The sequence below is a fragment of the Ornithorhynchus anatinus genome, chromosome 2 (assembly GCF_004115215.2).
Source record: "Ornithorhynchus anatinus isolate Pmale09 chromosome 2, mOrnAna1.pri.v4, whole genome shotgun sequence".
In the NCBI taxonomy this organism is placed as follows: domain Eukaryota; kingdom Metazoa; phylum Chordata; class Mammalia; order Monotremata; family Ornithorhynchidae; genus Ornithorhynchus; species Ornithorhynchus anatinus.
The window spans coordinates 26,544,125-26,558,849 of record NC_041729.1 but is presented as its reverse complement, the minus strand read 5'-3'; the positions used below and the strand labels follow the sequence as shown (position 1 = coordinate 26,558,849).

The 14,725-nt window shown below is 53.5% G+C and overlaps 1 protein-coding gene across 2 annotated transcripts; it reads right to left on the bottom strand.

Annotated features, from left to right (window-relative positions):
• Window positions 1-925: 925 nt before the first annotated feature.
• Window positions 926-11,951, bottom strand: SEPTIN1 (septin 1). 2 transcript variants are annotated; one of them, XM_001518154.5, is made up of 11 exons: window positions 11,874-11,951; window positions 11,659-11,749; window positions 11,222-11,308; window positions 10,826-10,949; window positions 8,771-8,905; window positions 8,125-8,242; window positions 6,459-6,560; window positions 4,939-5,038; window positions 2,993-3,158; window positions 1,679-1,769; window positions 1,113-1,285 (listed from the first exon to the last, which is right to left on the bottom strand). In XM_001518154.5, exons 1-11 carry the CDS (start codon window positions 11,874-11,876, stop codon window positions 1,205-1,207), a joined length of 1,098 nt encoding a protein of 365 aa, XP_001518204.3. In that variant the 5' UTR covers window positions 11,877-11,951; the 3' UTR covers window positions 1,113-1,204. The 2 variants fall into 2 exon arrangements, with proteins under 2 accessions (XP_028911968.1, XP_001518204.3); XM_029056135.2 differs by lacking the exon at window positions 11,874-11,951 and having other exon boundaries at window positions 926-1,285; window positions 11,659-11,860.
• Window positions 11,952-14,725: the final 2,774 nt, after the last annotated feature.

Sequence of the window (14,725 nt, the reverse complement as noted above, 5' to 3'; positions counted from 1 at the left end):
TCATCTGCCGGTATCACCACCACCACCACTGCTATTTCTTCTCCTCTTCCTACTTACTCTTGGCCTCTCAGCTTTGGGAACGTGCAGAGGGAGACCTGTTTTATTAGAGGGATGTCCGTGGTCGTGTCTGTACGGCGGAGGGAGTCAGGCGGATGGGGGAAAGGAGCTGTTTTAAAGACAGACATAAGGGATGGAGTCAGTCGCCAGCTGAGCTGAGAACAGTAGGGGAGCGGGGGATGCTGATGAAGTGCCCGTTCCCCACAGTCCCACCTGGCTCTCCACGACCTTACCACCATCGTGCCCCACCACGAAGAGTTCCTTCAACATCTTTCTCACCTTTTTTATTGCGGTGTCTGTTAAGCGCTTGCCACGTGCCAGGCCCCGTACTAAGCGCCGGGGTGGATCCAAGCAAATCGGGTTGGACGCAGTCCCCGTCCCACGCGGCCCTCACGGTCTCCATCCCCGTTTTACAGATGGGGGAACCGAGGCCCAGAGAAGCGACTCGCTCGAGGTCACAGGGCAGACGAGTGGCAGAGCCGGGATTCGAGCCCTAAGTCCCCCCTGCTCCCTCTCTACCCGGCCGAGACGAATTTCCCCTTCCCTTGTTCGTCGGGACGATAGAAGGGACCAAGATGGAGGGTCAGAAGGAATTCTGGGAAGGAAGTATAATCTGTGGGTGGGAAGTTCGTCTCGGTGGCGTCCCTCGGTCTCCCCCGTTCTCACGCCCAAAACCTTAAAGCCAAGTTCCAGTCTACGGGACCTCTTTTCTCCCCGCCCCGGTAATTGCCTCCATTCCCAGAGCAATTTTCTGGGGATGGAAATGGTTGGGGAACTGGTTCGCCCCAACATTTAACCACTTGCGTGCCCAAAGGGGGGAAACAAGGTCCCAGCTCTGAGGAGAGGAGAGAACAGAAGAGGAGAGGACTCGGGGAGAACAGCTTTTATTGAGACAACAAATTCGAAAGGGAGAGACGGGGTGAGGTGGAGAAAACGGAGAGGGCGGCTGCCTTGGTCCGAGGCTGAAGGGAGATCTTGGGGCCGGTCGATTCTGGGCCAGGAAGGCGGCTGGCTGAGGCGGGGTGGTGGGGGCTGAATGTCCGAGAAGGGAGCCGGGGCAAGCTGCTGGGAAGCCTGGGTCCCCAACGGGAGGAGGAGTCGGCCGAGGGGAAGCCCTGACGGGCTGGACGTCCGCTGGTTCGAGGGTTCAGAGGGCATCAGTCTGCTCCCCTTGATTCTGCTGCATCTGCGCCTGCATCTTCGCGATCATCTCCTGCATCCGGCGGAGCTGTGGGGGGGGGGGGGGGGGGGACAGCTAGATGTGGACGGAGGGGCCGCGCGCGGGCCTACGTGGCCGGCTCCGTGAGGGAGAACAATGATAATAATGTTGGTATTTGTTAAGCGCTTACTACGAGCAGAGCACTGTTCTAAGCGCTGGGGGGAGATACAGGGTAATCGGGTTGTCCCACGCGAGGCTCACAGTTTATCCCCATTTCCCAGATGAGGTCACTGAGGCCCAGAGAAGTGAAGTCACTTGCCCACAGTGACACAGCCGACAGGTGGCAGATCTGGGATTCGAACCCATGACCTCTGGCTCCCAAGCCCGGGCTCTTTCCACTGAGCCACGCTGTTTGTCTAAGCGGGACGCCTGCCCGCCCGCCTGCCCGGGAGACCCGCTCACCTCCTCGTCCTTCTCTCGGATCAGCTTCTCCGTCTCAGCCGTAGGCATCATGGGAAGGGGAAACTCCGTGGCGCTTTGGCGAGACAGCTTGCTGTGAGGGGGAAGGGGGACAGAGCACGATTATTGTTATTATAATCACATCGTTATAGGATCTATTATATTCTCATTATTATATAATATATTATCATTGACATTATAATAGTATAATCTATACAATATTATCTGTATACTTAATACACGTAACACATGCAAAAACATACACGGTTGATATAATCATCGAGTTATTGTATCCTCTATTAATATAATGATAATAACGAAGATGACGATGACAATAACAGTGGCACTGAATTAGCGCTTACTCTGTGATGCCATTCCTTCGATCATTCACTTTCTCAAGCACTGTACTGAGCCCTGAGGTAGCTATAAGATGATCGGGCCAAATACGGTCCCTCTTCCACGTCGGGGTTCACTGTCTGACGGAGGGAGAGCCGGTATTCCACCCCCCCACCCCCAGCCCCCGCCATTTTATCAAAGAGGAAACCGAGGCCCGGAGCAGCGAAGCGACCCGCTCAAGGCCACGCATCCGGCAAGCGGCAGGGTCGGTAGCATCGTAGTGGAGCGGATAGAGCACGGGCCTGGGAGTCGGGAGGTCGTGGGTTCGAATCCAGGATCCGCCACTTGTCTGCTGTGGGACCCGGGGCCAGTCGCTTCACTTCTCTGGGCCTCAGTTCCCTCATCCGTAACTTGGGGATTGAGAGTGGGAGCCCCACGGGGGGCAGGGATTGGGTTCAACCCGACCTGCTTGTATCCACCCTGGCATTTAGTACGGGGCCCGGCACACGGTAAAAGCTTAACAAATCCCACAGTTAGTATTATTATTATAATCCAGGTCTCTTGACCTCCCAGGCCTGGGATCTTTCCGCCAAGCTGCCTCGTTTCCCAAAAGCATACGTTCTCCCTCCCTCTGTCCCGTGAGCCTTCTGGCGGGCAAGCGGAGCGTGAGTTCATTCCCGGGTCCCTCAAACCCGGAAGGACCTGAGTTCTAATCCCGGCTCTGCCGCACATCCGCCGTGTGACCCTGGGCAAGCCACACTCCTCTGTGCCTCATGGGGATTAAGAGCGGGAGCCAAATGCGGGAAAGGGACTGTGTCCGACCTGATTAACTTGCATCTACCCCCGCGCTTAGTGCTTGGCACATAGTAAGCGCTTAACGAGTACCACGGGTATTATTATCGTCACGTTGTTCCATCTTCCTCCGGCCCGCCTCCTCCTCCTCGTCCAGCCCCGGCGGGCGCGGGGCCTGGCATCTCTGACCTGCGGCTGGCGCGGTCGCGGGCTCCCGGGCGAGCCAGGCTCTGGAGGCAGCGAGCTCGGTAACCTTCGTAGAGCAGGTCGTGAGTCACCTCCTTCAGGTCCTGCAGGTGGGTCTGCACCAGCATCCGCCGGAGGTTGAGGAAATCGCAGTGCCGGGGGTTCTCCACTGCACAGAGGCAGGAGGGGATCAGGGGAGGGGCGGAGGCAGCGGGCTCCGGGGCGGGCACGTCCGTGGTTAGGGCCCGGGGAGGGCCGAAGGGGGTGGACGTGGTCTGGTGGATGGACCCCGGGCCTGGCAGTCGGGAGGACCTGGGTTCTAATCCCGCCCCCGCCCCTTGTCTACTGTGTGACCTTGGATGAGTCAGTTCAGTGGAACGAGCCCGGGCTTGGGAGTCAGAGGATGTGGGTTCTAATCCCAGCTCCGCCACTTGTCTGCTGTATGACCTGGGGCGAGCCACTTAATAATAATAATAATAATAATAATAATAATGTCGGTATTTAAGCACTTACTAGGTGCAGAGCACTGTTCTAAGCGCTGGGGGAGATCCAGGGTCATCAGGTGGTCCCACGTGAGGCTCACAATCTTAATCCCCATTTTCCAGATGAGGGAACTGAGGCCCAGAGAAGCGAAGTGACTTGCCCACCGTCACAAAGCCGACGAGTGGCAGAGCCGGCATTCAAACCCATGACCTCTGACTCTCAAGCCCGTGGTCTTTCCACTGAGCCACGCTTAACTTCTCTGTGCTTCAGTGACCTCATCTGTAAAATGGGGATGAAGACTGTGAACCCCACGTGGGGCAACCTGATTACCCTGTATCTACCCCAGGGCTTAGAACGGTGCTTGAAGCATAGTGAGCGCTTAACAAATACCATAATCATTATTATTATTCTCTGGGCCTCAGTTCCCTCATCTGTAAAATGGGGATGAAGACTATGAGCCCCACATGGGGCAACCTGATTACCCTGTATCTATCTACCCCAGGGCTTAGAACGGTGCTTGACACAAAGAGAGCACTTAACAAATACCATAATCATTATTATGATTCTCTGGGCCTCAGTTCCCTCAACTGGAAAATGGGGATGAAGACTGTGAGCCCCATGTGGGAGGTGGACTTGTGTCCAACCTGATTACTTTGTATCTACCCCAGTGCTTAAAACAGTGCTTGGCACATAGTAAGCGCTTAATAAATACCATTAACAAAAAGGGAGAGAGAGAAGGCTGGCATCTGGAACTCTATTCTTACATGGTACTTGTAAAGCATATACTATGTGCCAAACCCTGTACTAAGCTCTGGGGTAGATTACAAGTTTATCACGTCAGACACAGTCCCTGTCCCCTACAGGGCTCACCGTCTAATTGGTCAGCTAATCAATGGTAATTATGGAGTCCTTCCTGTGTGCAGAACACCGAAGTATGCACTTGGGAGGGTACGGTATAACAGAGTGGGTACCCACCTTCCCTACCCCCGGGGAGTTTACTAGTCTAGAGGAGGGTGGAGGATTTGATCCCCATTTTACAGATGAGGAAACTGAGACCCAGAGAAGTTAAGTGACTGGCCCACAGCACCCCGCAGAAACCCAGCCGACAAGGAGCGGAGTCGGGGTTAGCTAGAACCCAGGCCCTCTTCCTCCTAGGCCCGTGCTCTTTCCACTAGGCCACGCTGCTTCCCGGGATGGGGGTGAAACTCTGGGAAGGCGTACACGTCCCTGGTCCATCCATTTCTGTTTCATTGATTTTGCTCCCGGCCTGTCGTGTCCCGTTCATCTCTCCCGATCATCTTTTCCGCTCACGATATTGGCCCCCTGCGTCTGGGAGGGTATTTCAAACCGTGGAGGGTGGCGTTTTGCACCGTGTCCGCCGTCAGAGCTGGAGAGGAACGAGCCTCTTCCCTGGCCACTTCCCCCCGCCCCCACAACTCGCCCTGACTTCTGGCAACAACACTCACCCTCCACCGTGCCCCAGGGGTAAAGCCGGCCCCTCACGCTGCGTTCGGATTTATCCCTCACGACTGTGCTGGAGCCAATCACTGCAAAAGGAATACTCTCCTGGGAAGATAAAAATAATCATCACACTAAAATTGATAATAATAACAACAGTGGTATTTGGCCAGGGCGTAATATCTACCGACCGTTGTACCGAGTACAGGGGTAGAGATAAGATCCTCTGGTCCCGCAGGGAGCTCACGGGCCACGTAAGAGGGAGAAAAGGAATCGAATCCCCATTTTATAGAGGAGGAAACCGAGGGACAGAGGGGGAAGGGACTTTCCCGGGGTCACACAGGAGACAAGTGGCGGAGCCGGGATTGGATCCAGGTCGTCCGACGCCCGGGCCCCGCCTCGTCCCACTAGGCTGTGCTACTTCTTCTTCTTTTTATTAATAACATTGTTATTCGTGATAACAATATGGCTTTTGTTAAGCGTTCACTACATGCCACGCATAGTGCTAAGCACTGGGGTGGATACCCTACGATCAGATTAGATGCACTTCCCAATCCTCGTGAAACTTACAGTTGAGGGGGAGGGAGAACAGGTGTTCAATCCCCCTTTTGTAGATGAGGAAACCGAAGCGCAGAGGAGAAGAAGAAATTACAAATATCAGACACCGCTCCCTCTTCCCTAGAAACTGAGCCCTGTTTTCCACTGAGCTTCCTGCCTCCTTTCCCTCTCCCTCTCCTTCGATTGTATTCATTCATTCATTCGATTGTATTTATTGAGCACTTACTATGTGCAGAGCACTGTACTAAGCGCTTGGAATGTACAATTCGGCAACAGCTAGAGACAATCCCTGCCCAATGACGGGCTCGCAGTCTAAACGGGGGAGACAGACAGCAAAGCAAAACAGAACAAAACAAAACAAGACAACATCATCAAGATAAATAGAATCGAGGAGATATACACCTCATTAACAAAATAAATAGGGTAATAAATAATATATACAGATGAGCACAGTGCTGAGGGGAGGGGAAGGAGAGCAGAGGGAAAGGGGGGCTCAGTCTGGGAAGGCCTCCTGGAGGAGGTGAGCGTTCAGTAGGGCGTTGAAGAGGGGAAAAGAGTTAGTTTGGCGGATGTGAGGAGGGAGGGCGTTCCAGGACAGCGGTAGGATGTAGGCCAGGGGTCGACTGTGAGGAGGTGAGCGGCAGAGGAGCGGAGCGTACGGGATGGGCAGTAGAAAGAGAGAAGGGAGGTGAGGTAGGAGGGGGCAAGGGGATGGAGAGCTTTGAAGCCAAGAGTGAGGAGTTTTTGTTTCGTGCAGAGGTTGATAGGCAAACACTGGGGGTTTTTGAGGAGGGGAGTGACAGGCCCAGAGCGTTTCTGTAGGTAGATGATCCGGGCAGCGGAATGAAGAATAGACTGGAGCGGGGAGAGACAGGAGGAAGAGAGATCCGAGAGGAGGCTGACACAATAATCCAGCCGGGATATTATGAGATTGTAAAAGCCTCTTTCCCAACCGCATCCCAAGGCTGACCTTCATCTCCGCATCCTGCCTCTTGAAGTCTTCGTCCTCGTCTGAGTCACAGTCTGGGAACTGGTAAATACTGATCTCTTTTTCCTCCAACTGGTCTCGGATCTTGAAAAGGAGAAGGGACCGATGGAACAGAGGTCGAGAGGCAGGACGCTGCTTCCTTGGGTTAAGCAGCCATGCTGACTGGAAAAGTTTCAAGCTAAGGAGACTCTAAAACATCGGCTGGAAAGTCACGCCGTTGGTCACCAGCCGTTCACTGCCCGTCCTTCCTTACGCCCACTAGAATATCAGCTCTTTGTGGGCAGGGATTTTTTCCAATTTATGGCATTCGTTTAGCCAGGCAGTGTACTAAATGCTGGGGTAGATACACGCTAATCGGGTCGGACACAGTCCCTGTCCTACACGGGGCTCACCGTCTTAATCCCCATTTGACAGATGAGGGAATTGAGGGCCAGAGGAGTGAGGTGACTTGCCCAAGGCCACACAGCAGGCAAATGGCAGCGTTGAGATTAGAACCCAGTTCTTTTGAGTCCCAGGTTTTCTGACTCCCAGGCCCACGCTCTTTCTACTAGGCCATGTTGCTTCCCTATCGTCCAACTCTATTACTAATAATAAATAAATAATGATAAATAATTATGGTTTTTGTTAAGCACTTACTATGTGCCGAGCACTGTTCTAAGTGCTGTTGTAGATACAGGGTAATCAGTTTGTCCCAACGTGGGGCTCACAGTCTTAATCACCATTTTACAGATGAGGTAACTGAGGTACAGAGGAGTTTAGCGGCTTGCCCAGGGTCACACGGCAGACGAGTGGCAGAGGTGGGATTAGAACCCATGTCCTCCGACTCCCAAGCCCGGGCTCTTTCCACTGAGCCACAATGCTTCTCTATTGAAACGAATTCTCCCAAGTAGTTAGTACAGTGTACAAAATAAGCGCTCAGTAAGTACCATCGATTGACCGATTGTTTGCTCCATCCTAAATCCCTGGAGATAGGCCAATTTCCAACAAAGGGAAAGCGCACGGAGAAGTTTGGTATAACAGAGAAGCAGCGTGGCCTAGTGGCTAGAGCATGGGCCTAGACTGTGAGCCCGTCGTGGGTAGGGATTGTCTCGATCTGTTGCTGAATTGTCCATTCCAAGAGCTTAGTACAGTGCTCTGCACATAGCAAGCGCTCAATAAATACGACTGAAAGAGGGATGGGCCTAGACTGTGAGCCCATCGTGGTCAGGGATTGTCGCTACTTGTTGCTGAATCGTACTTCCCAAGTGCTTAGTACAATGCTCCACACACACAGTAAGCGCTCAATAAACACGACTGAATGAATGAATGCAAGGGCCTGGAACTCAGAAGGGCCTGGGTTCCAATCTCTGCTCTGCCACTTGTCTGCTGCGTGACCTTGGTCAGCTCGCTTCGCTTCTCTGCACCTCAGTTCCCTCATCTGGAAAACGGGGGAGGCAGACCGCGAGCCCCACGGGGGACAGGGACTGCGTCCAACCCCATTTGCTTGGATCCACCCCAGCGCTTAGTACAGAGCCTGCCACATAGTAAGCACTTAACATATACCAGTATTATGATTATTAACATTTGGTGCAGGTTTAGCCCTCGTCTCATTTTAAGGTTGAGGTCCATGGACAGAACCTTTCGGAATCCCGTAGCCGACGGAACGTACCTTCTGTTTGAGAGTCTGGGCCTCGGCGGGCGTCAGGGCGTCAGCCTTTCCGATGACCGGAACTATGTTGACCTTCTCGTGTATGGCCCGGAGGAAGGCCACGTCCAGGGGCCGGAGCCTAGACCGCAGAAGCGGGGTCAGGCCCCAGCCTCCCCGGTCCGGCCCAGGAAGGCCGCTAGCCGCAGGAGGAGAACGGCGAGGCAACGGGCCTTCGACCCGACCCACCGCGATCCCCCAAAACGGTCGCTTGGCCGAACCGTGGCCAGACGACGGTGAGACGCGACCCTCTGGCGGATCCGATTCTGGGGGCGGGGGTCGCCGGCGGGGGGTCGGCGAATTCTTACTCCTCTCCCCCACTGCCATTTCATTGAAGAGGTTGGGGGTTTGCGGGTGGGCAGGGGTGGGGTGGGCGGGCAGGGAGCCCCGACACCCACTAGACCTCACCAGGGTTCAGTTGCCCCACCGTTGGGAATGTCTTGCAGAGGGTGGGCGTCCACCCTCCCGTCATCCTTTGCTCCGCACCCTCCCCAAGTCCCTGCTGGGCTACAGGGGGGATGGGCTAGGAAGGGACGTGAGGGGGGTCCCGGGAGGCCTCTCCCCCCGCCGCCGGGGCCCAGGAACCTTCTCCCTCCGCACTCCTCCGTACCCCCGGCCGAAGGGAGAGATGAAGTACAGGCAGCAGTGAACTCGAGTATCCTGGATGTTCTTGCGGTTCAGCCCACTTTCATCCTGCAGGTATTGCTCAAACTGCTCCTCGATGAACCGCACCACCGGCAGCCAGCTGGGCAGGCCGAGAGAGAGAGGCAGACGGAGAAAGAGAGAGAGAGAGGCCTTCTTAATAATGGGAATGATAATAATGACAAGGATCATAATGATGACGATACGTCTTTGATTGAAAACGGTGCTTTAATTCCCTAAGGCTTGTCACATTACTGAGGAACCTTTCTTTCCTTAGAAAGGGGGAGAGGCAGTTTTATTTAATCATTCGTTCATTCATTCATTCATTCATTCAATCGTATTTATTGAGCGCTTACTATGTGCAGAGCACTGTACTAAGCGCTTGGAATGTACAATTTGGTTTACAGTCCCCATTCTGCGCATGAGGTCACTGAAGAGTTTAAGTGATCTGGCCCAGGTCTTTGTCCCAGGGAAGTAGCCCGGGTCAGCGGATAGAGCCCGGGCCTGGAAGTCAGAAGGACCTGGGTTCTAATCCCGGCTCTGCCACGTGTCTGCTTTGTGACCTTGAGCAGGTCACTTAATCTCTCTGGGCCTCAGCTCCCTCATCTGTAAAATGGGGATTAAGACCGTGAGCCCCATTTGGGACAGGGACTGTGTCCGACCTGATTAACTCGTATCTATCCCAGCGCTTAGATCAATGCTTGGCACATAGTAAGCGCTTAACAAGTACTATTATTATTAGGCCCCACAGCAGGTCAAGTGACAGAGCTGGGACTGGAAGGCAAGTTGTGACTGTGGGCAAGTCACTTCACTTCTAGAGAAGCAGCGTGGCTCAGTGTAAAGAGCACGGGCTTTGGAGTCAGGGCTCATGAGTTCGAATCCCAGCTCTGCCACTTGTCGGCTGTGTGACTGTGGGCAAGTCACTTCTCTGTGCCTCAGTTCCCTCATCTGTAAAATGGGGATGAAGACTGTGAGCCCCACGTGGGACAACCTGATTCCCCTATGTCTACCCCAGCGCTTAGAACAGTGCTCGGCACATAGTAAGCGCTTAACAAATACCAACTTCTCTGTGCCTCAGTTACCTCATCTGTAAAATGGGGATTAAGACTGTGAGCCCCACGTAGGACAACCTGATTACCCTGCATCTACCCCAGCGCTTAGAACAGTGCTCTGCAAAGAGTAAGTGCTTAACAAATACCAACATTATTATTATTATTATTATTATTCGACTCCTAGAGCGGGGTTCTTTCCACTCCTTCTTGCTTCCTGTCCAGCAGAGACAATCCCATAGAGACGAGGTAATAATAATGTAATAATAATAATAATAATAATAATTTGGTACTTGTTCAGTGCTTACTAGGTGCTAAGCACTCTTCTAAGCACTGAACAAGGTGGATATATAAGTTGGACCACGTGGAGCTCTCAATCGAAGGAGGAGGAAGAACAGGTATTTATTTAATCTCTATGTTTCAGATGAAGACACTGAGGTCCAGAGAAGTGAAGTGACTTGCCCCGGGCCACGCAGCCGGTGAGTGGCAGAGGTAGGATTAGAACTCAGGTCCTCAGACTCCCAGGCTAGGGCATTTAATATATGCCATTATTAGTAAATCAATCATATTAATGGAGTGCTTATTGTACTAAGCACTCGAGAGAGGACTCATTAAATGGGTAATGAGGCAGAGAAAGGCGGTCAGAGAGAGAAAAGATATCCAGGCACAGTTACGGTGTTACCTAGAATGTAATTATTACCATTGGTATTACTTGAACGTTTAAGTGTGGGGCTCCCCGCCCTTTCTGTCTCTTTCACCCAATCTTCCCTCCCAATCTTATTCGCCATCTCTGCCCCTCTTACCCATCTAAAAGAGTCTCTTCAGCCCCTGAGCCCTGGCCCCAGGACCGGAAAGGCTAAAGTTTTGCCCCCTCTGCCATTCCCTCTTCGCTCTTCTCCCTTTCCTCGTGGCTCGATCGCTTAGTCTCTTCTGGCCCGAGGGAGTCTTTCCCCCCGGCAAGCCCCGGGTCTCACCAGTCTGCATTGTCCACAGCATCTCCAAAGCCGGGGGTGTCCACCAGAGTGAGTTTGACCTTCACGCCCCCCTCCTCGATCTCCACCCCTCGGCGCTCAATGGTCAGGGTCTGTTCCAGGCGAGCTGCAGTAGGTTGTTGGGGGGGGCGACGGCGGAGAGGGTCAGAGGAGCAGGAAAGGGAATCCACAGTCCAGGGGGCGAGGTCTTGGGGTTTGGGGATGGGGACCGCGGAGAGGGGAGGAAGTCGGGGGCCGGGAGGCCGGTGGAGGAGGAGAGACGGAGGGTCTCTTGGGGAGAAAATGGAGAACCCGGGATTGGGGGCGGGGGGGATGGGAAGGAGGGAACCGGGCACTCCAATTCCAGGATGAGACCGGAATCGGAGGAACTGCTCTTACCGCTGGCGTCCGGCAGTTCTCGGTCCTTGTAGAGATCAGTGAGGAAAAGGCTATTGATGAGAGTTGATTTCCCCAAACCCGATTCTCCTGAATGATTAGAAAAGTCCCTGTTAGTTGGGATTGCGTGTGAGGCGGGGACGGGGAGGGATCAGGAATCCGGCTACCCGGGCTGAGACTCCCCCTCTGTGACCTTATGTCCTCCATTCACTGGAGGAACAGTCAGGAGGTGGGAAGGTCGGGAATACTGAGAGGTCGGGAGGCCGGGAGGTTGGGAAATCATGAGGTTGGGAGGTCGGGAGATTGGGAAGACAGGAGTCTCGGAGGTTGGGAGGCTGGGAAGCCAGGAGATCGGGAAAAAAGGTCGGGAGCACAAGGGTGTAGAGAGGCAGAGGTGGAGGACAACGGCACGGGTGAACTAGGTGGCCTCTACCTCTTACCTGCCACCATGAGAGTGAAATCAAATCCCTTCTTGACGGACTTGCGGTGCAGCTGGCTCGGGAGAGCCGCAAAGCCGACATACTCTTTGTCCTGGTGGAGGAGAGACATGGCTGAGGCGAGCCGGGGGCCGGGCGGCACCACGGCCCGGATCGCGGTGGGCCGGAGAGGGGCCTGGGGGCCAGGTCCCCGGGTTCTGAGGAGGAACGGCGCTTACCATGGTCCCGGTGGCCTCTGCCTGCACCTTTTTAAACTCTCTACTTCCTCCCGTCTGACAGGAAGTTGCCGGGACCCACAGAGCAGGAAGTGGTGCGTGGGTGCAGAGCGCTTACACCTGCTCATTGGCCTCAGGGAGTGAGGGGAATGGAAGCCCAGAGTCTAACCCCAAGCCCCCTTACTATCTTTCCCCTTCCCTGCCCCCGGACCAACCCCTGGCCCAGCCTACCCCCAAAGCCAGCGTTTCATTCGTTCGTGTATTTATGGAGCACTTACTGTGTGCAAAGCACTATACTAAGCATTTGGGAGAGTACAATCATGGCCTAGTGCATAGAGTATGGTCCGGGGAGTCAGAAGGTCATGGGTTCTAGACCCGGATCCACCACTTGTCTGCTGTGTGACCTGGGCCGAGTCGCTTCACTTCTCTGGGCCGTAGTTATCTCATCTGGAAAATGGGAATTGAGACTGTGAGCCCCATGTGGGATGGGGACTGTGTCCAACCCAATCTGCTTGTATTCCCCCCAGCGGTTAGTACAGTGCCTGGCACATAGTAAGCGTTTAACAAATACCACAGTTACTATTATTGTTACACTATAACAATAAACAGACACGCTCCCTGCCCACAACGAGCTCACAGTCCAGAGGTGCCGCAAGTCCGTCGGAATTCAGAGGGTCCTCGCCCCTACCTCCCCTCAGGGTCAAATCCTGTCCCACGCTCCCCCTCGCCTCTTCTAATAACAATAATAACTATTATTATTATTATAACACCTAAATTTTAAATAGTGCTTTGAATCCCCAGGGCTTTTCACATTACTGAAATCACTTTGGTCCTCCCATATCGGGAGATGTGCACGTGAGTTCACTCAAGTGGAGAGAGTTGAAGTGATCTGTCCCAGGTCCCGCAGCGGGCAGTTTCGCCGACTCCAAGACCGGGGTTCTTTCCACTCCCCCCCATCGCCTCACGGGCAGAGACGATCCCATAGAGACAAAATGAGGAAGCGCTGGCTGGAATTCAGCCCAGCCTGAGAGCTGAAGGTAATAATATTAATACTGTGGTATTTGCTCAGAGCTTACTACCCGCCAAATACTATACAGAGCGTTCGGGTAGCTTTACACTTAACAAACAACACAATCCTCATTCTTATTATATCATTATGTGATGATGACGGTGATGATGATGATGATGATGATGCTAATCCTGGTACAGCTATACCTGGAATACCCTGTGCAGATCTTCTCACCACATTTTATAACCGTGGCATTTGTTGAGCACTTACTAGGTGCCGAGCACTGAGCACCGGGGCAGATGGAAGATAATCCGGTCCCACGTGGAGCTCGCAGACTAAGTAGGAGGGAGAACAGGGATTTGATCCCCATTTTATAGTTGAGGAAATGGGCACAGATAAGTAAAGTGACTCACCCAAGGTCCCACAGAAGGCAGGGGAGGAGCCAGGATTAAAACCCAGGTCCTCTGGCTCCCAGGCCCGAGTTCTTCCCACTAGGCCATGCTGCCTCTCCTCCCCTCCCCTCTTCTCATCTTAGGAAATAATCATCTCCGTCATGGCATTAAGCATTTTTTATGTGCTACCGCTAAAGTAGACGCAAGATAATCAGACATAGTCCCTGCCCCTCCCAGAGTTTATAGACTAAGAGAAAGGGAGACTAGGTATTTCATCTGTTCAAAATTCTGAACCCAAGGCACTTAGAAGTGACTCGTCCAAGGTCACCTGGAGGGCTAGGGGCAGAGCCGAGACCAGACCCCAGATCTCCTGAACCCCAGGGTCGTGTTCTCTCCGCTAGGACCGGAGGAGGTCCAGAGAAGAGTCCTCGAGGTGATCAGAGGGAGATGGAAACTTCAGGATGAGAATATTTGGAAAGAGGGAGGCTTAGCTGGAGGGATTCATTCATTCAATAGTATTTATTGAGCGCTTACTATGGGCAGAGCACCGTACTAAGCGCTTGGAATGGACAAATCGGCAACAGATAGAGACAGTCCCTGCCCTTTGACGGGCTTACGGTCTAATCGGGGGAGACGGACAGACGAGAACAATGGCAATAAATAGAGTCGAGGGGAAGAACAGCTCATTAAAACAATAGCAAATAAATAGAATCAGGGTGATGTACCACTCATTAATGATTAAAGTATGCAAAATCCTGTAGTAGGTAGGCAGGGAAAACCCATATCTATCAATCAATCAATCGTATTTAGTGAGCGCTTACTGTGGGCAGAGCACTGTACTAAGCGCTTGGGAGAGGACAGTATAACACGTTCCCCGCCCACTTACAAGCTTACGGTCTAGAAGGGGAGACGGACGTTAATATAAATAAAGAAGTTATGTATTTGGACCTAAGTGCTCTGAGGCTGAGGGAGGGGGGTGAACAGAAGGAGCAGATCAGGGCGACGCAGAAGGGAGAGGGAGGAGAGGAAAGGAGGGCTTAGGCAGGGAAGGCCTCTTGGAGGAGATGGGCCTTCCATAAAGGCTTTGAAAGAGGAGGAGAGTCATTATCTGTCCGCTGCGAGGAGGGAGGCGTTCTAGGCCAGAGGCAGGACGTGGGCGAGAGCCGGCTGCGAGATAGGAGAGATCGAGGTACGGCGAGCGGGTCGGTATCAGAGGAGCAAAGTGTACGAGCCGCGTTGTAGCAGGAGAACAGCGAGGCGAGGGAGGAGGGGGCAAGGTGCGAGAACACAGGGCCAGCCATCGGAGCTCAAAGGCGGTAGGATCGAAACGCCCCAGTGGGTGGTGAGCAGATGGAATTAATTACCACAGGAAGCCGTGCGGGCTAAAAATATCTCTAAGTTAAAAAGCCCTTTCCGTCCGCTCGGAGCCGAGGGGATGGAAAGTCAGGGATGTC

Excerpts from the sequence above, each read along its gene's own strand:
- SEPTIN1 (XM_029056135.2), bottom strand. The coding sequence starts at position 11,767 with ATGTCTCTCCTCCACCAGGACAAAGAGTATGTCGGCTTTGCGGCTCTC. Across the intron at positions 11,309-11,658 it reads TTTCACTCTCATGGTGGCAG|GAGAATCGGGTTTGGGGAAA; the intron begins GTAAGAGGTAGA and ends CTAATCATTCAG. Across the intron at positions 6,561-8,124 it reads CCCAGACTCTCAAACAGAAG|ATCCGAGACCAGTTGGAGGA; the intron begins GTACGTTCCGTC and ends CTCCTTTTCAAG.